At 39.5% G+C, this 20920-nt stretch overlaps 1 protein-coding gene across 2 annotated transcripts in view; it reads right to left on the bottom strand.

The window, feature by feature from the left end:
* Window positions 1-20920, bottom strand: part of atrnl1a (attractin-like 1a) — a gene marked incomplete in the record, with an annotated part of 267240 nt that overhangs the window by 97630 nt on the left and 148690 nt on the right. For both annotated transcript variants that reach the window (XM_035663942.1, XM_035663941.1), the window contains 2 exon segments: window positions 1456-1534; window positions 9716-9777. In XM_035663942.1, coding sequence (XP_035519835.1) covers window positions 1456-1534; window positions 9716-9777 — 141 coding nt within the window.

Here is a 20920-nt window from a genome sequence, read left to right as displayed (position 1 = left end):
TAGTCTTGCTACCACTATTAGATTTAATTGTAAACCGAAAGAATGCTGAAACGGTCCGTAGTGCTGAGGGGAATTGCAGTACAGAAAATTCTTTGTGGGCTCATCGCTATGAGCAACCATTTTCACTTTACACATCCATCCACGGTCAATATAAAAATATTGATTAGAGCAGCTCCCAGTGTTTTAGTTGGAAAACCTTGCAATTTGAAAAAAGTGACAAAATGTTAGTTTAGTGTTTTTGGTTTTCAAGGCAAAACTGTAGCAATGTATCTATTTTGATTGATAAAAAACAGAAAATCTGTTAAAATCAGTAATAAAAACAAATTTGTTGTAGCTGAATTTAAGAATCTTAATTTGTACTTTTAACACCTGGTAGTTTAGCAATAAAAATGCAAACTTTTGGATGTGTGGTAACATGTCAGCTTTATCTTTACAGTATAACTACTTGTGGACTATTTCCTTGATTTTGTTTTCTTTTTTATACATATCAAGCAGTGAAAACAAGTCACAGTGACAAAAAAATGACATCAACTTCTCTCACAGAGTGCAGGGTTTAGTTTACACCACTTAAGCAGATGACAAATCCTCCTAATTGAAGCCGATTCTTTTTGAGAGACCATAAAAGTAACATAACATGTCACCAACATTTAAATACTGAAATTTAATTTGCACATGAAAGCAGCAGCGCTTTCTGCATAATGACAGAATAGCAGCAGCGGCAGAGGAGGACCAGAAACCAACAAGTGTATTTAAAAACAATAGTTCCCTGTGGAACGTGTGGATTACACCAATAAAAACAGACTATCACCACTGCTCATAAGCAACACTGAATCCTCCCTGATGACTCAAACACAAAACACTGGGAAAGAAATGCATAAAAACATTAAACAAGTGAGAAAGAGAGCATGGGTTATTACTGCAAAGAGGATAGATCCAAAACAAGTCCAACAGTGGAGCTGTTGAATTGATTTTGGGTGTAAATTGTGTTTGTGTGCGAGTGTGTGTGTATGGGAGGGGTCAGGAGTAAATATGAACTGATGCGGCATCTGTTGATGCTTTAAGTGATATATCACTCCATTCCACTTCGTTTAGCATCGCTTCGTCTGAGTTAATTGGTTCACGAGGAGCACTAATTAGGGGGGATGGCCTTGTTTATTGTCACGGCGACGCTCGTTAAGCGGAGAGATCTTTTTTTTATTCTTTCACAACTGGTGACATTAACCCACCCTTCACAAATGTGGGTGGGGGGGTGCGTCAGTGTGTATTTACTTTAGTCTTCGATGTGGCAGCTGCATCTAACAGCTTATGTGTGGCAGAGTGAAGCACACACACACAGCTTCACAACATGTACTGTCAACAAATGTATGCGTATGCTGTTCGCTATACACATACTGTAACATACTGACATACGTGAGAATACGTGTTATACATACACACATACACAAGGCGTCCTACCTCTCTACGTCGTGAGGCCCAGCAGGTCTGCTTGACTTTCCAAACCACAGCAGCAACCAGTAACAGAGACAGGAAACAGCTGGAGAGAGGAGAGGGACACAGAATGAGACAGTCAATCAGATATCAATGATTCCTGAGTAGTGCATGAACAAAAGCATGCAGAAAATACACATGGAGTCAGTGGGAGTTAGGGTTATTATAGTTGGCCATAGCTAATGTATACCCTATTGTCTCATCACATGCCCTCGTGTCTGTATTTAAAGACCTGGGAATGAGAACAGGCTTTGAAGTGTGTAGAAGATATTACAGTGATTATACACAAATGAAAAAACACCTATGAATATTATATTCCATTTCTGCCAGTAGAGCCTACTAAATGTTACACACTGGACCTTTAAAGTAATCCGACAACAGTACTTTTTCTCCTGTACTTTTAGCCTTAGTGGACAAAGGACAAGAAGCAAGAGTCCAAATCTGAACCGGAATGAGTTGTAAGTTGCCAATAAATCACCTCCAAAGAAACCTGTGTTGACTCATGGGAGGTACTTAATGATGAATACAGTAAATACAGATCAGTAGTTTAAATATAAAGCTGTCTTTGTGTGGGATACTTAAATACCTACTTAGGGGTGAGTACACACACCTCAACGCATAAATTGTAGCTGTACTCCTGTTATCAGCCATATCAATCTAAAGGGTCAAGAGATGAAAGAAAATACCTGAAACATATTTCTGCTACACAAACTGAACTTTGGGCTTCTCTGTTTTCTTGTAAAATACTGGAAAATAAGTGCACTGGAAAATAACTATTTGGTTAACCCACTCGCTACGTAAGGACATATTCAACCTTTTAAGGGGGCACAAGTTAAAAAGGCTATGCTGCTTCATACTTCATTTGAGTGGAGATTGTACATTTAATAACATGTTGTAGGTGCACTTATACAAGTCTCAGTCCATAAAAAAGTCATAACAGAAGAAGCTACTGCTGACAAGAAACAAAGACACAAAAGAAAATAATTACAAGGAAAATGCAAGAAAAACATAAAATCTAATGTTTTCATGCTTACAGTGCCATTTTAAAAATATGTTTCTGTACATCTCTAAACCATTAAGCAATTATTGGGTTGTTTCTCCACATTATATAACTCCAGTAGTCCAGTATCTGCAGATAACGTAATTTAAATAACAATGTGCTTCATGCTTGCAGTAGTCTTTGTAGTTGTCCTTAAAAAACACTTCCAATTGTAAAAAGGAAAATGAAAAAAAGGCACACAACCACAATACAACCATAAAGCAGATCTTCACACTAATTTACTGCCCTCAAGCTCCACTTTTCAGAGAGCAAAGGCGCCAAAGGAGAGTGAAGTTCTTGGGAAATTTGTGGTGAGCAACAAAACCGCGGTGACCACAGGCAGCTGGGGATTTTAGGACAGCAAAGGGCAGCGAGAGGTCAACGAGCGACATGATGCTCTCTAACAAAGAACAAGGTCTCATGTACACACACACACGCACGCACATACACATTCTCCCTCAAAGTTCAGTGTCTGGAGGCCAAAGTTATCTGGCCAAACACAAAGCTCCTCTCTCAACCAGCACTTCTGACAAGAACTCAAGACAAGCGCACCCAAAGACTTACCAACAGGAAGTCCCTGAGAAACTGCTGAGGACAGCAGTTCCGAAACAATCCTCCTCTTCATCTATCTATGTGTGTGTGTGTGTGTGTGTCTAAGTGAGAGTGCATGTGTGATGTGTCCTCCTGTGTCTCTATGTGAGGATGACAGCATTGTAAAGGGTATTAGTGCTGTAATGAGCGTGACATTTTCAGACCCAGTCTGCTGAAGAGGCTGCACTCATGGCCTCTTCAATCCACAGCCGACCTCTCAGCTGCAGTCAAACAAGCAGGAAATCCCCTCCGGCGATGGAGGCAAGATGCACAGTGCTGCTGCTGGATGAAAACCTTCCGGTTTCAAGATCCCAACTGATGACTTTTTTGAGATGATATGAAAAGTTTTCATCCAATAGACTTGAACGTGTCCTGACACTTTACAGAGATGATTCAACTCTGTATGAGCTATACCATGACTGACCATAGTCATTTTAATCCAATTCATGTTTCTTTAAACTCAAACCATGAGCTTTCCCTAAATCTAAATTAGTTGTTTTGGAGCCTGAACCTAACAGATTTATTTTTAACAGTGATTTGTCATTGGTTTTAGAAGGAACAGGGAAATGTCGTCGTCCTGCCAAAAGAGACATCAGATCAGAAAACCCTTCCATTCCAATATTCTAGAGGGACATGGACAAACAACGTGTTCTGTTGTTAAATTTGGAGGACTTGTAGGGCAGACAAACAATAGCTTCAGTTACATGAAATTGATTTCCATTGTTTATTGACCTCACCTGTTTAAATACTTATTTATCCTATTTTATTTCATCCTGTAAATACCCAACGTATTACCGTTTGCACTGTGGGTCCGAGAGGACTGAAATTTCATCTATGCTGTATGTCGTGCATGTAGCATACTTGACAATAAAGTTGACTTGACTTGACTTTGGGTCAACAGTTCACATGGGATGTGTCTAATACAGTCTGGTGTTTACGTGTGCTAACAGATTGATCAGAACAGCTGTGTGATGTGTGCAAAAGTGATGGATTTGTCCATGCTTTCATAAAGTGGGAAGTCAGTGGGGTCCGATCCACTTCTGTTGTTTTGGGAGCTTTGTAACAGGCGGTCTTCCAGCTGTTTTTAATTCTTTCAACGCTTGGGTGTGTTCTGGCCTTCAACATGTTTGAATAGGTTATTTTCTTTTTTTCCTACTGTCTAGGCATCCAATAATGTTCAGTTCTTTAAGAGTTTGTATCAACAAACAAACTCTCCACAGAGGTCCAGTTTGGAGTGGAAGCTGATTTTTTTTTGGGAGCAAAGAACTGTACCTCCCCAGGCATTTACATCCAAACCGAGGGTGTGTGCAGAAAGAACGCAGCTAAAAAGTAATCCAGTTAAAACGTTTACAATTTTCAAAAAGGTTTAAACTAACCCTCTGCAACTGATTATAGTCTGAGTCTGCAACTCAGGATTATAATGAGAATATTAGGCACAAAGTAAATTCTTGTTACATGACCCAATCTTAATTTCACTGTTTACTTGTTTCTCAAATGCCTATATATAAAATATATATATATAAAATATTATTTTCAAAACAAAATAAATAACTTCACTTGCTTGAGCTAGTAACCCATTTGCATGATCATGAGCACACTGGGCTAGACACCAGATTACAGCAAAGACAAATACACTCAGTAACTCCCCTGCAATGATTTTCTATCCTCCAAATGTACCTTCTAAAAACCCTCCACTGGCTGGGACTCAAATCCAATCAGGCCCAAGATTCCCCATTCCGTCTGTATTACCTCAGCTTGCCATTAATGGGCCACAGGGCCCAAGCTTAGCTATCTAACCAATGGAGTGGAGCGGCTAATTATCGCTATTACCAAGGCATTAGGGGGAAGGGAGAAAGAAGAAGGGGGAGGAGGGGGGAGGAGGGCAGGCCATCCTGTGGGTTTGTTAACACTCCACCGAGCATCTTGATAGGTTCAGGTTTAAGACTGTCCAGCCACAGGTAATAGCAATCGAACTGATTAGTATGGGTAAGAACAAGTTGGGGTCTATGTGAGAGTGTGTACATGATTGTGTGTGTTCTTGTTATTTTAAGTAGTGCCGTTTAAACAAATAAAAGTCAAAAGCACAGTACATATAACACACACACACACACACACACACACACACACACACAGACACACACACAGGAGAACACAGTGAAACATCTGATCCCCAGCGGGCAGAGAGAAAAATCAATAAGCTATTCGTTGAACATGAGCCACAGATAGCACACAATCGGAAACAGCTTTCCATCTGCACAAGCAGCAAACTGACTCTCAGGGTAGAGACAGGCCTCCAGTCCTGAGAGAGAAGCTGTGGGATCTCTTCCTGTAATGTTTTCAACATCTACACTTTTATTTGTTCGCCGCAAGGATCTGTGTCTTTCCCTAACTAGATCTTTCTACTTTCTTTTACCTTTGCATTTTTATTTCAGCAAATGAGAAACATGTGAATAAAGTGAACTAAAGCTTGCCTGTGAACCAGATGGCTACTTTACACATCTAAACATCCTAATAAACTCTTCCTGCTGCTTCCTAAAAATGACTGTCCAGATTTTCAATTTGGAATCCCCTGAATCCCTGTCACACTGTCAGTCAAGTCAGTGTCAAAGCAACTTTTTTCCCTTGTAGAATTCTTGTCCCCATATCTTCACAGGACAACATCAGAGGAAAACCAAAGTTCTACAAAGCAGCTTTGCCTTACAGTCACACCAGTCAAACTATAACTATCCCCAGACCAACTTTTTGGAGATGTATACTGTAAATAAACCAAACCAAACAGTTAAAAAGTCATATGCACAGTTGTGCGCTCAAGTGGTTCCAAGTCCTAATGCAATCAAGATACATATACTGCTCTTGAAGAAAAAAGGCTTCAGAAGTGTCTCACTCCTACTCCTCTCTGTGTAAGTGCCTATGGCTTTTCCTTTTGTACATGTTTAAACAAATAAAGCAATTTCAAAACCAGAAAAGTACAAATAGAGAGACACGTCCACAATGAATCCTGGTGGAAGTGAACCTTGATAGGAACGGTCATTTTGAAATGAAGTGGGCGAGTCTCATGAGCCACTTAGTGCAGAGTAGCTTCTCCTCTGTTTTGGGAAAGAGAGAGAGAAAGGGCGAGAGAGAAACTGATTGCTAATCAAGCGAGCGAGAGCTGGGAGTAATTGGACAAAGCTGAACTGCAGTGTCACCAATTAGCATTTGAGACTGTGGAGAGCGGAGACATAAATGCTGTTTAATTATGGCCATTTTCCTTTTTTCTCCACTTCTTAGAGATGAGAAAGAATACATGAGAAGGATGGATGGAGGGGGAGGAGACAGAAGAAGGAGGGGAGGAGAGTTTTAAACTTTTCAAAAGAAGAAGATCTCACAGATAATCAGGGAGACACAGGAAGTAGAAACCTGAAGCAGCTCAAATAGATTCAGGAGGAAAGGTAATTGCTGAGTTACTAAATTAATTGCTAAGCCAGAATCTCTCTGATTTGAAAAAAAACCCTACGACTTTTAAAAAATGTTACTTACATTGCAGTGGGTAACAAATGAAATACATTGACAGCTTTAGCAGTGAACAGTCTGCAGTTATGCATCCAGTGTAAAGGTTATGTTGATCCAAGCCAGGTTATATTTCCTTCAACGTTTCTGCTTGATGACAGACAGATACATCAATCGATAAGACAACACAGATAGATCTCCAATCTCTCCTTTCAATCAATTCACTTATTTCTATATGAGCTGCATATCTTCCCTCTTTCTTCCTTCCCAGTGCCAGACTGCATCTCATCACTGTGCCTTCTGCCTACAGGCTACCCCCCTCACATGCGCGCACACACACATTTACACACACACAAAAAGGGAGTCATGACTCAGGCTCTTTGGCACTCTGGCTCCTGACCACATCAGCACAGTGGAGCCAACAGAAATGCACATACCCACACATACCTACATAGTGTAGACCCAGACACAAGCATATGAGCTGATAAGCCTGCATCCCTGACATGCACACAACCTATATATGCATGGACTGAAAAAGAAGAAAGTAGTGTATTTCATATAGTGCTGCCCTGAGTTACTTTTCTATAGCAGTTAGATTTTTTTGCACGACTGTTTATGTAAGAGCAGTCATTAGCTCATATCAGCAGTTGCTCTGTAATGGTAGGGTTTCTTATAAAAATTGCTGCTTGTGATGTGTGTTTAAACTAGGTATACACAAGGTATATCCGCCTCTTAAGCCCAGTTCAAAAGATTCCCAACAAGACAAATTAAAACTTGCAACTACTTGATAGCACTGGTCTGCAACATTCGGAAAACTTCACGCCAATGCTACTACACAAGACAGTGTATCGTCTAACTGCCGGCTTTTCAGGCTTTTATTGTAGCTGGTTATAATTTGTAGCATCCTACAATCTAAAACGAGGATAGTGACAGTGAGTTACTTTTTACAGTTTATTGATGAAACGATGAACTCGATTAAATGAGAGGGTTGAGAATTTGGAGCCAGCTTGTATCAGTGATCCTCTCCTTCCTCCATCCAAAACTCTGCCATTTCAATCAGCTGACAGTTTGTAACTGACTTGTTTAGCTGACTTTGCAACAATCCGATTGGTGACGTTCTAGCTCAGCCAGCTTGAGTCGAGTTGAGGCGGGCCAGTTCACACCGCTGCAACTTTTCCCTGCAACTGTTTTGTCTCAATGTGAATCTTTGGTCTGAACTGGGCTCTATGCTTTAATACTACTACTTTCTATTTACACTACTTTCTTCTTTTTCAGTCCTTTACATATATAAGTAAAGGACCTGAATACCTTTCGAGCAGAGAAAAAACATGAACATTACATTACATAACAAGGGCAGTAAATAAACCAACAACAGCTACAAAAAAGTCCTTATAGCTCATAACCTTTTCTCACTGAGAGTCTGGTGCAGTGCAGAAGAGAGCAACTCATAAATAGACCAGTGACTAACACACACACACACACACACACACACACACAAAAGCAACACTGAACTCTCCCGGCAAAACTTGACGCTGTCCCCTACTGATGACATCATCCCTCTATGCTGGCCTAAAGGTCGCTGATGTCCAGAAGCCGGCCGTGGGCACAAAAATGGCTCCCTTCCTCACATGGTTGCACAGTGACACAAACACACTCGAGCATGAACACACAGTGACACATACGTACATATACAGGAAACAACGTGCACATACACACTCGCCCAGATGACTACACACACACACAGGCAGACAAACACACACTTGTCCGGTGTCGTAGCTGAGTGGCAGAATCTTGCCTGAAGACAGCAGACTCCATTCCAGACTTTTTCCCCCAAAACACTCTCTCATTATATCTGCTGTCAGTCTGCATGACAAGCTGTAACATAAATGTCTCTCACACAGTCCAAAAAAAACCCCCAAGAACTCACTGCTTTGTCTGGCTGTTTGGTATTTAATGGACTCGTGGAAATTATGGTTGAGCTTGGAATAATTGCTAGTATTTAAGTATTATTATTTACCTTAAACCTTGTTAAGCACAGATATTATTAAACAACAGAGGACAGGATGTTGTGCTCAGTCTGATTTTGGCCACCAAGCAGCTCCAGGATCCAGGTCAGCCCAATCACAAAAGATCCATACTTAGTGCCAGTGGGATCTAGTTAGTTCCAGATTTTTTTGGTTTTGAGATATCTGTTGCTAATAGTTTTGCTACCACACCACAAACAAAAAAACAAATACATCCACTGCCATGTACTAAGCTAACCAGCAACAGACGGAGTATGCCTGTGTGGCAAATCAGCTCCTGACTGATCTCAGAACTCAACCAAGAACTCCAGCTATTGCATGGTGCCTTTATGTTCGTTAAAATATCTAGAGGTAGCAATATTGGTGAAAAAAAAACATGTACATTCTTATGGGATAATTAGATTAGACATTTACAGTTTAGTGAGATGAGATTGGTGTATGTTTGATTCAAGTAAGTGAATAGGTAGGAAAAAGGGAAGTCATGAATACGGAACATGCATTGGCTGTTCACAGCTCACTAATTTTGCAGGTCAAAGGACATCTAGGTGGACTAAATGTGGTTGAAAAGTATTTTCTAACATCAAGGTTCCATAATACCATTGCTGACTATATTTCAGAGTGAAGTAGGTCTTAAGTAGATGGTGAAATGAGTGGTTAGAGCAAAGGTTATTCAGTATGTAACCTAGACATCCAAACAGCTTACACCTTTAATCCAAACCTAACCCAATTTTAACCTACAGTAGATGACTTGACTCATTTTGACCTGCAAATCAACAAATCATAGTTTACTGCAAAACTGTCCATTTGGTTTACTCATTTTTCACTATCCCAACACATGGGAGTTTCACAATTCTGCTTGTTGCTGTTGAGCAAATGCAGAAGATCGCCAGAGCAGTTGGGGTTTAAGTGTGTTGCCTGAGGCTGCTGCCATCTACTGTAACTCAATGAGTGCAGGTTATGGCCTAGTTGTGCAGAGAGCCTCTGGGAACTGAACCACTGAGCAGCAAAGTCCTGTGAGGAGCAGCTGGATGTTCTGCAGCAAGGCACAGTGCGTACAGTAAATATGACATGACAAAAAACTTACCTGAAGAAGGTGACAAAGAACTGCACCAGGTCCATGATGCTGTTGTGTTGAGAGAAAGCAATCTGGAAAAGGCAATGACCAGAGAAGAAAAGAACAGTTAACAAATACTGCAACCAATACATACACATACTGCAAAGTTAAAAATCTGGGGTCCAGATGTGAAAAAACTATCAAATAAAATAAGAAGAAGAACCACATAATCTAAAACAGGGTTATGAATATTTTGTGGATCAGTAATGTTAACTCAGTGTTAACTCAGTGTTAAAACTGTCCTATATTTTAATCAGTTAACAAACAGTTAAAATGTGGATTTCTTATTTCTTATTCATCTTTTTTAATTTCTATATAAAGCCAATCCTCACATTTCAAATGTAGTTTTAATTTAATTAAATTAAAAATTAATTAATTTAATTAAAATGACACCTACACAAAGACAAACACAACTCTACATCAGTCAGACCTAAATTAAGTTGTTGTTAATGCCTGATGTATAGAATAAATGATTAATTGTATCAGCACTACTTTTTAGTGTATGTACACAATTATGGAACACAAAGAAGCAGAAGGTTATACTGGTAAAAGAGGATTAAACCAGATCAGCCCAGAGGTAGACGATGAGTTGTTTTGAAATGAATAATGACATGTCTTGAACTGGTTGATTCTATATCTGTAGTATTGATACTGGTTTGCATAAAGCAAACGAAACACTCTGGCAATGCATCCCACAAAACTCAGCATGCCCTTGTGTAACCTTGCCCCCCAACATGTGCTATAGAGCATCATGTGAAACTGATGCAATAACCGTGGGTGAACATCTTTCTTACCTAAGGCCAATGTTCAGACCTCTTACATAAGGCCAACAATTTTATTTCTGCCAAATACATTCTCACATGTTCTCTATCTCCTTGTCTGACACACACACACACACAATGAGAATACAATGCGAGCAACCACCCATATGGTCTGTAGGTTATTATGAGATTAGCCTGTGAGAAAAAGGCTTCTGGCCTTTTGTGCTCTCTGCAGCACTTTACTCCGACAAACCTGCTGGATGCTACAGCACCACTAAATCCACTGACCGCACCATCCATCATCACTTTTTCTGTGCTGGGATGCTGGCGCAGTGTGTGGCTCTCTGCTGTCCTGCGCCACAGATCGGATACATGTTGACTCAGACATGTTTAGATTATTATAATGGGTCAATTTGCCCAAACTACAATAAAGAAACACATTTTTGCCAATTTATCCTAGCGGTATTTAGTCATGCAAACAGTTTCTGGTCTCCACACAACAAAGGTGAATCTAATAGTGTTTCTGCACCTCAAAGTATTGAAAAATGATATTTGGAAAAAATCTATATAAACTTGACTTTCCATAAACAATAGCTCTTCACTCCACATATATACTTGTTGTTCCCAAAGTAGTTTACAGAGAGGTCATTGACTAGCCTAAAGTATCTGTAAATACAGCCAGGCCAAATAGCAAAATATGTATTTTTATGATTTCGGTGAACTGAACCTTTAAATGGAACATGTTTTCCATGTCAACGGAATGGAATTATACACATTACACTGTATGTTGCACCATTAAAGTAAAAAAAAATTACAACATATTTCCACTTGTTTCATCAGCACACACACCCACACATTGCTCACACATCACTATAAAAACTGTTCCTCACCTCTCACCTTATCCTTCAAAATATAACTGTGCAATCTGTCTTCATTACAGTGTGTTTACTGTATCTGTGCACTTTTGTGTGAGTATGAGAGATGCACCTTTTTGGCCCTCAGCTATGAAAACCTCTTGAAAAGCCATTGTTGTCCATATTTAAACTCCCTCATGTTAAGAGGATTATTTATTACAGACATAATTGATTTTCCATTCACTTTTCTGCCCTGTAGGAAGAAAACAGCAGAGTTTTCTGTTGGATGGCTCAGAGTCTCCTGATGTCTTTTTTCTAGACAGTTGGAGGAAGATGTGCATTCTGAGATAGATGCACACAGCACAACAAGGTACTTCTAGGACACAGCTGAGCCGGGCAGTATAATGGTCAAACTGAAGACCACAGCCTGAAGTTACAAAACCAAGACCAAGATACAAAAATGAAGAGAAACACAAAATAATGACTAAATATTGGGTTGTACTGATGCCACATCTGATTTTTGGCACCACTAAAGGGACCTAAAAATGGTAGTGTATTGCATGTTTCAATAAAAGCCACTGGGAGCCATGTTCATGGGTCAGAAGCTAGAGGACTGAGTTAATGTCACAGACTTAGCAAGTCCCACCACCTGCCAGTGAGTCGAGTTGGTTGTTTTCGTTGAGTGTAACACACAGTGACCATGACATGTAGCGTCACATCATTTGACAGAAGCATGGTACAGAAGAATAGTCATGGTACCACAGAAAATTTATCAAATTGAATGCGTTTTTTGTTGTTAAATTAACAAAGTAAAACTGTCCAAGGCTGTGTTGCAGTAATGACCGTTGGAGAGTGCAAGCGACAAGCAGCGTGTCAGACCGGAAATAGGTTGTTTAAGTCACGCAACCTAAGTCACATAAGATTAAAATGTGGTTAACATTATGAAGCAGTCACAGTTTGGTTAGGTTTAGCTGACAAAAAAAAGGTTTAGGCAAATCATGGTGTGGGTTAAAATAAGTGTGTCACATTATGCAAGTAACACAGTGTAAGTGACGTATGTAACATTAAAACTTTAAATAAGTCATAAGGACATGAACCCCAGTCTCCTGGGTCCAATGTTTGACCCATTGACCCCCTCAGTCACTTCCATATGTGGACTTTCTCGCTCTTACAGCTCCCATCATAAATACTAGGACCACCAGAGGTTGCTAATCAACAATAAACTTAAATATTGGTTGTAATAGGTTGCGTCCACAGACGGCTGGTTTTCTGGTGATTAATATTCAAGGTGCAACAATCATGTGTACCAGCTCTGAGAACCTAAGCAACAAAACTTGCCTGTATCTTCCAAGATCAACCAATATGACAACTTAGTTTTTGTGGATGTCTCCTGATCTGCCACTGCTACTTTGACAGTACTTAAAGTGCAGAACTTCTGTCATTTTATTCTAGTGGATTTCAACAGAAGTATCATTTCTATTTCAGAAATATTTCAGTGAAAACACAAATAACAATATTAATAACATTGATATAAAAAACAATGTTAATGTTTTCTTGCTACATTAGCAGTCAATAAAAAAAGATAAATATAATGATGTACATTTATTGTGAAAAGGTGAATACACTGTGTAGCAGCTTTCATATTACAGTGGATGAGGACATCAGTTGTAACACTTTGTTTATTTGGCTGTCAATGTCAAGTCTTTGTCTAAGTGTGAAAACTAAAATCAGGACCTAATACGTTCCTAATAATAAGACTGCAATTTCACTTCAGATGTCTAAATGTTTCTCAGTGAGCTGTTTCATAAGAAATCAACCCTGTCTGACACACCTGGACGATTATATTCATTTCCATATATATTTCATTTTAATTGGCTTTGGAAAAAGACTCAAAGTCATGCATTTTCCTTTATGAAACTTTAAGACAGCGTGAAAGTGATACAGCTAAGGCCACTGATGTGCTAATTAGCATGTGACATCATCTGATCCTCACTACAGGTGGACTGCATAAGCCAAAGATCTATTTTAAAATCAGTAAAATCCCTGAGCAGCACTGTAGCTAACAAGGACTATAAAGTACGTTAAAAAAAAAAACCTGATCACAGGCATCACAATACATTTGACAGCAATATATTTCAAGCATGTGTAACATGGGGATACCTTTAAATGGCCTTAATAGCCAGAAAGGCTGTGTCTTTGTCTTTGGTGAATCCTCTGAGACTAGTTGGGAGGGGAAGAGAGAAAGAAATGGGGCAGAATGGGCTTAAGAGGTTTACCGGCATTTGTGCAGCAGGTAAAATGGCCTGACACTGAAAAACCTGCAGAAAAGCTGATTTTGGTCCAGAGGGATGCAGCATTAATACAGGCATCAGGGAGAAAAGAGCCTGGCTTTGCATTCAGGCTTCCAATGCAGCAATTTACATCATTACCCGCTGACAATATAAAGACTTATTATGGATGTACACACATACACTACCTCGGAAAGAAAAAAATAAAACATACACACATACACTACTGTAAAAGTATGAATAAACACACATTCAAAAACAAATGCACCAAAAATTCTATTCATAACAAGTAATACACAAACTGTGACCATTAAGTTTAATATAGTAAATGAATACATACATTCCTCCTTATTTATCTCTCCCACACACTCTCACTTTCCAGTAGTACATCAGCTCCAGCCAACAGCCATCATTTCAATTTACAACAACTGCAGTCGTTAAACAACTATAATCAATGAGCTGTTTAGACCACACCCTTTTCTTCCTGATCCACACCACTGCAGAGCCACAAACACACACGTCTGACACCACTACTAACACACACACATACGCATCAAGCAAGCTGAATATACACAAACAAAGAATGTATAAATTATGTTGAGTCCTGAGTTAGTCCTGAGGCTGTGTGATGGAGGTGGTGGTAAATCTTTTCTATGGTATTTTTAAAAGCTACAATTTTTGTTTGTTTTGTCAAAACACACTAAATTCTGTCTCTGAACACAACCGATTTATTTTAAATAGAAAATACAGTCCAAGATTTAAAGATCCCCTCCAGATTTTTATAAAGACATTTATATAACAGTCTGCTTGGAACAATAAGGTGTCTAAAAAAACATTGTTTTACACACATTCCACAAAGTCCTTAAAAAGGCATCTACTCCTTCTACCTCATTAAAAATTTCAGAATGTATGATTATGCAACTTTTTCATTTCTAAAGGTTACTGCAGGACACAAGATGTCATCTTCATCACTGAAGTCCATTCTCAGTGCTGATCCACTGATCAGCACCGCGATTAGGCGTTTAAACATTGCTACCCTCACTGACGGACAAATAAACACTGAAATAACCAGAAACGAAAAAGAACAGGGGTCAGCTGACTGTTCAGGGGCATTTTTTTTTTAAATCTTGTAGCTCGAACTGCAATTACCACAGGAGAGTGTGAAAATAAGAGAAAGGGACTGAGGGATGAGGTCGAGGTAAAAGATGAGAAGAACAGGAATGACGTAAAGAGGACCCCAAGGACACCAGTTCTGTAGTCCAGTCATTACTGAAGGCCTATGGTGGCCCTCTGTGGACAAGCCCACGAGCTGTGACAGCAGCGGGCTGCCTTTTATTTCCATAACCCTGAACTCAGGGCTGCTTGTTAAAACCTGGAATGAAAGAAAGTGTTCAGCTAATCAATAAGGGAAGGGAGAGAAAAAAATAAAATGGAAAGAAAGAGCAGGGGAAGTACGACGCAGGTGAAAAAGAGATGAAACGGAAAAGAGAAGCTGAGGCAGAAGATGAATGGAGGACTGGGAGATGATGAGAGGGTAGCAGGAGAGAGGGTGATGGTGGGTAAAGATAAAGCGGCAGGAATCAGTTCATTTACTCTTCTCACTTAATCCTCATGAGGGCTGCAGGCTGCTCATATACACTGGGTAGAAGGCAGAATGACAAGCCTGGAGAAGCAGTTCATCACAGGGACAACACTGATGGACACTCACTCACTCACAGCTGGAGCATGTGATGTTTCCCAAGCAAATGCTTCTTCCTCTCCACACTATACGAAAAACGTGTCTGCCCCTGACCACGACCAATGTCACAGCTGGGTGTGATCAGGTGTGGTCTGTTGTACCTGTGATGTAATGTGGTATAACTGTGCCAAGTGGGCAGTGCAAAACTAGTTGGAGATCTCAGTGCCTTTTCTAAGTGTGCAGCAGTTGCTGGAGAGAGAATTGCAGCTAACACACATATGGTATGCCCCTTACTTAGAGGACACGCCTCACCTGGAACGATGAGCTTTCCCTCATTCTCCTCTGTAGTGAAACAAACTGGAGATATAGCGTATCACTTTTTAACACAGAGAGAGCTTTTAAAAAATTCAAAATGGATGTCCTGAGCAACGTTATATGGTATGACAGTATTTACAAGCACATCACTTCTGCATATCACTGCCCTGAAGACTTTGGATTGTGCATTGTTTAATATTATTATTATATTTAATTTAATATCGAATTGTTTCCAACCAGTTTCAGTAAGGAAAGCCAGAAGAAAGAAAGGGATTACATGAAGAGATCGAAGGATTTGAGGAAGCCTACATCCACAGAAGATCTGTGGTTAGTTCTCCAAGATGTTTGGAACAACCTACCAGCTGAGTTCCTTCAAACTGTGAAAGTGTACCCAGAAGGGTGGTCACACCAAATATTGATTTGATTTAGATTTCTCTTCTGTTCATTCAATGTATTGTTAATTGATGAAAATAAACTATTAACCCTTACATTTTTTTAAAACATTCTTAGTTTACAGCATTTATTCACACGTGCCTAAAACTTTTTCACAGTACTGTATATAACTGTTAAGATCAAAATTGAACTATTTTAAGTTCAAGAGGTCGAAAGTCAGCGAAGGAAAAAAAAAGTTTGTATTTTCCCAGCCAAACCGGCTTACAGTAGCCCAAAGGAAATTAGTGGAACTTATATACCATACATTATTTACATCTATTGTATTTATTCTTACAGTAATAATGTTTGGATCACACGTGTTAACATCAGCATGTTAAAAGCGTGAATGTGTTAAACGTGATTTTTCCAGGGACTAAAATGTGTTTACCACACACTTCCTCTGAATTTACATATTCATGAGGACCTAATGACCAAAGTGAGGCAGTTGCCAAGTGCCGCCTCCACCTACATGGTATGCAAATGAATCCAGCTGTGCCATATGTGTGCACTTGTTAAGAGTGCTCACAGATGTAGCTCCTTTTAACAGGTGCTTAAGGCCCACTTCTGCACCAATCTGCAGCTCAAACATGGGTAACAAACTGCAGTGAAAACACATGATACAATCCCAGTCAGACAGAAGGCCTTTCCACTTGACAAGTATTAGTCTGATTTTCAATTGTTTCATTTCAGTCTGCTGTGGAATGTGTAATTTCATCTTCCATGGTGTCATATTCAGTGATCACTCACTAATCACTCACCATCAGTAACTAACTAAAGTCTGATCAACAGTGTTAAAACTGCAAATAACAAAATACCTTCTGAAAAATCTTGTAAATGCCTCTTAAACATGTGTGTGGAATAACATGTTTATGCAATTTATTGCTGGAGAATATCACATCATATTACATTTTTTATACTATATACTTACTATATAATTGTTCTTACTCAATTTTTTGTTTTACTACCTCTGTTCTCATGTTCTTTGGCATTATTTCAATTTGATCGGCCTTGTCTGTTTTTTATTTGTATGTTGTACAGTACTTTGCAACATTGTTAAGAAAAGTTCTAGATGACTAAAGCTTATCTTTATAATTAAGTTTATTATTATCAAGTTAGACGTATTTGTACCATCTACTCCTCTTTCACAACTTACTGTAGATTATGCTGCATCTCTTACGATCAGTTCGTACTTTATATATTTTGTGGAGCAGAGAAGGGTTACATAAAACTCTTTACATGTGAATGCAAAAAGCTCTGCACACTGATATTGGTCCCAAATTTTGCTGTTATAAATGCTATTGTGCCCAGGCCCTAACACATACCCTGGATGTATTCCCACGTGAGCATCTTAATTTGTCCTGATGTGGCTGATGACTGCTGCTGACTTCCTGCCCGGTTAAATGGGCAGCACTCAGCCTTGCCTCTTCTTTTCTACCCTATGGAACATAATACTGCCTCAATGAGATGCATCAGATAAACCCTGCTCCTCTTCTGCGTGCGTGTATGTGCTGGGCAGACAGTTAACCGTTTCCACTTCTGTTTTAATCCAATAAAGGACACTTTGTCAATGACATGATCAGAGCCGTTTGTGTGTGTGTGTGTGTGTGTGTGTGCGTGTGTGCGTGTGTGTGTGCGCGCGCGTATGTGTGTCAGTTATCTGATTAGGAGAGGCATCCTATTTAATGATGGCAGGCGCAGAGGATAAATAAGTGACTGAGCACTGAGCGGCAAATCAAATCAACAGACCAATCACGCCAGCCCTGAGTTCCTCTGCAACAAAATGGCTGCTCACCTCTGACAGACGGCTTTTAATCAGGTGGCCTATAGGCTGTGATGCATGGAGGGACGTAGAGAGAGAGGCAGAAAATGGAGGTGATCGAAGTGGACACAAGAAGAACCGTGTGTTGTTCAGCAAAAATAACAAATGAGGTCTTAAAAGAGCAGTAACAAGTTCTTTTTAGATGTAGAAATAACTTTTGTTTCCTGCTGTCGATTTTAATTTAGTGTCTCGAAACATAACGAGTGGAAACAAAGGGCTGTTCATTGCAGCCGATTTTCGAGGTTATTACAGTTTGTTCTTCTTGAGATAACATTTTCTGCTAAATTACAAACAGAGATGTTCAAATTAGAAACAGTTATGGTCTCAAGTTATACAACTTCTGGCTACATTAACAGTTAGTTCTTTCAGAGAGAGATGAAGAGAGAAACTGGGTCATGTTCCCATAATATTGGTGGGCTCAATCAATAAAACATGATTTTCTGATTAGAAACAAATCCAGGCCGGTCCTAGTTTGTAGAAAATGGTGTCAAAATGAACAAATTGCAGTTATGATCTATATTTGCCTGTGACATAACTTGTATCTGTACTTATTTTTCTATTATATACAGTTCACATTACATATATGATTTCTATTGATTTTCTTGATTAAAGTTTCCTAATAAATTAGATATTTAATATTATGTGTTGGATATAATGACAGTAAGGCTCTAAGCTTTTAATGTCTAAACTCTAAAACTAGGAAAAATAAAACTTCAAAACTAATAAACAATGTGTACTAAATCTTAAAACACTAAGTATGTAACATCTTTTTCCTATAGTCCATAATTTCCTTTGTTTGGCATCCTGAATAATGTCTAGGCTGATGCCTTACATACACTTAAACCAGGAACACTGGTGTATGTTGTGTCATGATGGTGAGTGCAGAAGAGCGAGGACGAAGGTGCAAGGTCAGTGTGACAGAACCAATCAAAATCTGTTCCAGCAGAACGACCGATCCCAACACCTCCCCCTGCCTTACAACCAGCCCTGGACTCCCAGCTGACGTCAGGGCGCCGCCAGGGAAACACTCACAGGTCACATTAGTTTGTGTGCATACACTGTATGTGTATTCACGTTGTTCTGCCTTTCTAAGGACAACTTTCAGTTTTAGACCTGTTGGAGAGGACATTTTGCAGAGGACTAGGATTTTTCATGAGACTTTTTTCACCTTTTCTCCCAAAGTAGAATGTTGTGTGCCAAGTCTGAATACTTTATCAGAGTCCCAATTTCAGATTTCAGTGTGACCCAATGTGGGTAACTTTATTGTCTGTCTATTGCATGTTACATTTTTAGAAGAAGAGACTACTGTACTATGCCTTTTTCTTTGGTACAATACTACAAAATGGGTTGGATTTATTAATACAAATCAGTGGCAGACTCAGGTGTCTGAGGGGCAGGTGCAAAAAAAAAATAAAAAGAGCACCTTGGAAGTCACTTCATCATGTTTTCCAGGGGGAGCCTCAAGCTCACTTTATAATGTTTTCTCAACTGGAAATGCACCCTAAGGAACTTAACTGCATTTTCTCCACTGGTAGGGAACTTAACCACAGTTTATCCACTGGAAGGACACCCTAGAGGGCACTTCATCATTTTTTATCTACAAAAGGGGCATTCAAGAGGGCACTTTTGCAGAGTTTTTCTGAGTCATTTCCATCATTAGCATGGTTGCAAGAGGTTGCTTCTCAGGAACACAGACATATGGGTCTTTTTAAGGGGTTTGAACCAATGCTTCTACAGTTTGAAACCAAAAAAAAAGAAGCAATGGAACACGGAATGGTACTTCACACAGCCAACAAAACCACAACCACACAATTGCATGGTTGCAATGTCAATGATTTCGGTTAAGTTAAAATTATTTTTTACAAGGGACAAATGTTGGTGAAATCTTTGTCTCAAAGACGCTTTCACAGAATAAGAGAAAGTAGATAGATAATGAAAGAAAGTGAGAGAGGGATACACGTGAGGCAGCACCCTGAGGTTGTCAGAGTCAACGACAGACTTCAGTCCAGCACAGGCATGCAGTGTAGGTAGCCCAGGGGTCCTTATGGACTAGAGGAGGACCTGACACCCAGACCATGTGAAGTGAGTCAGTGTGTGTATGAGAGTGTGTTTGTGTTTCACTGCCACAAACAATAACATCAAATTTGGTGTTAACGCAGGCTGCCAGACTTTCACACATACACAGCTTAAGGGTAGGATCAGTAAGATTCTGTAAGAAAGCAAGATTCACTTTCAGTATAATCTTTGATATTTAAAATACTACAATAAAATACGACCACGTAAGGTATAGGTACTGTTATAGTTCTGTTGATATGTTTGATTTACTCGTAGTCACTACTTGCCTTTTAGACTACAAAACAGTACCTGCAAAGATGCCATTTTTGAGGATCTCCACAGAGGAAAACCCATAGACCCATAGTGATCTGCTATTAAAGATGTTCCCATTGATCCAGAATGCTGCACCATGTGTACTGACAGAAGAGATATCACATTTCACCTGCAACAGCTTCTATGCACTGGCTCCCTGTAAATATCCCATAATACCCTATTACCCAACTAGAACACTGTGCTCCCAGAGTGCAGGGTTCCTATTGTCTCCAAAACTTCCCTGAAGTTTTTCTGCTTTTTTATTATTAATCATAGTTCTACTATTATAGTTGTTACTATTATTGTTGCTGTGCATCTCTCTCTCTCTCTCTCTTCGAAGCAGATGGCTGCCCACCTAAAGCCGGGGTCTGCTCGAGGTTTTGGCTCTTAAGAGAAAGTTTTTCCTTGTCACTGTCTGTTCATTGCGAGTAGTATAAATAATTTTATAAGGAGTACAGTCTAGACCTGCTCTATTGAAAAGTGTCTTGAGATTTGGCACTATACAAATACAATTGAATTGAATTTTGTTACTTCAGTTGTGAATTGTACACTAATGGTTAATGTCTCAGAACAGTAGCAGTAGACAAATGGTCAGAGGGACATTGTGTGTCACATTGTGTGTTTGTGTGCACCTGTATAGGTGTGTGTGTTTGTGTGTGTG

The sequence above is a fragment of the Morone saxatilis genome, unplaced genomic scaffold, assembly GCF_004916995.1.
Source record: "Morone saxatilis isolate NCDOM2014 unplaced genomic scaffold, NCSU_SB_2.0 Contig19, whole genome shotgun sequence".
Classification (NCBI taxonomy): Eukaryota; Metazoa; Chordata; class Actinopteri; family Moronidae; genus Morone; species Morone saxatilis.
Note: the sequence above shows the minus strand (reverse complement) of the source record. Positions and strands in the feature narration are given on the sequence as shown.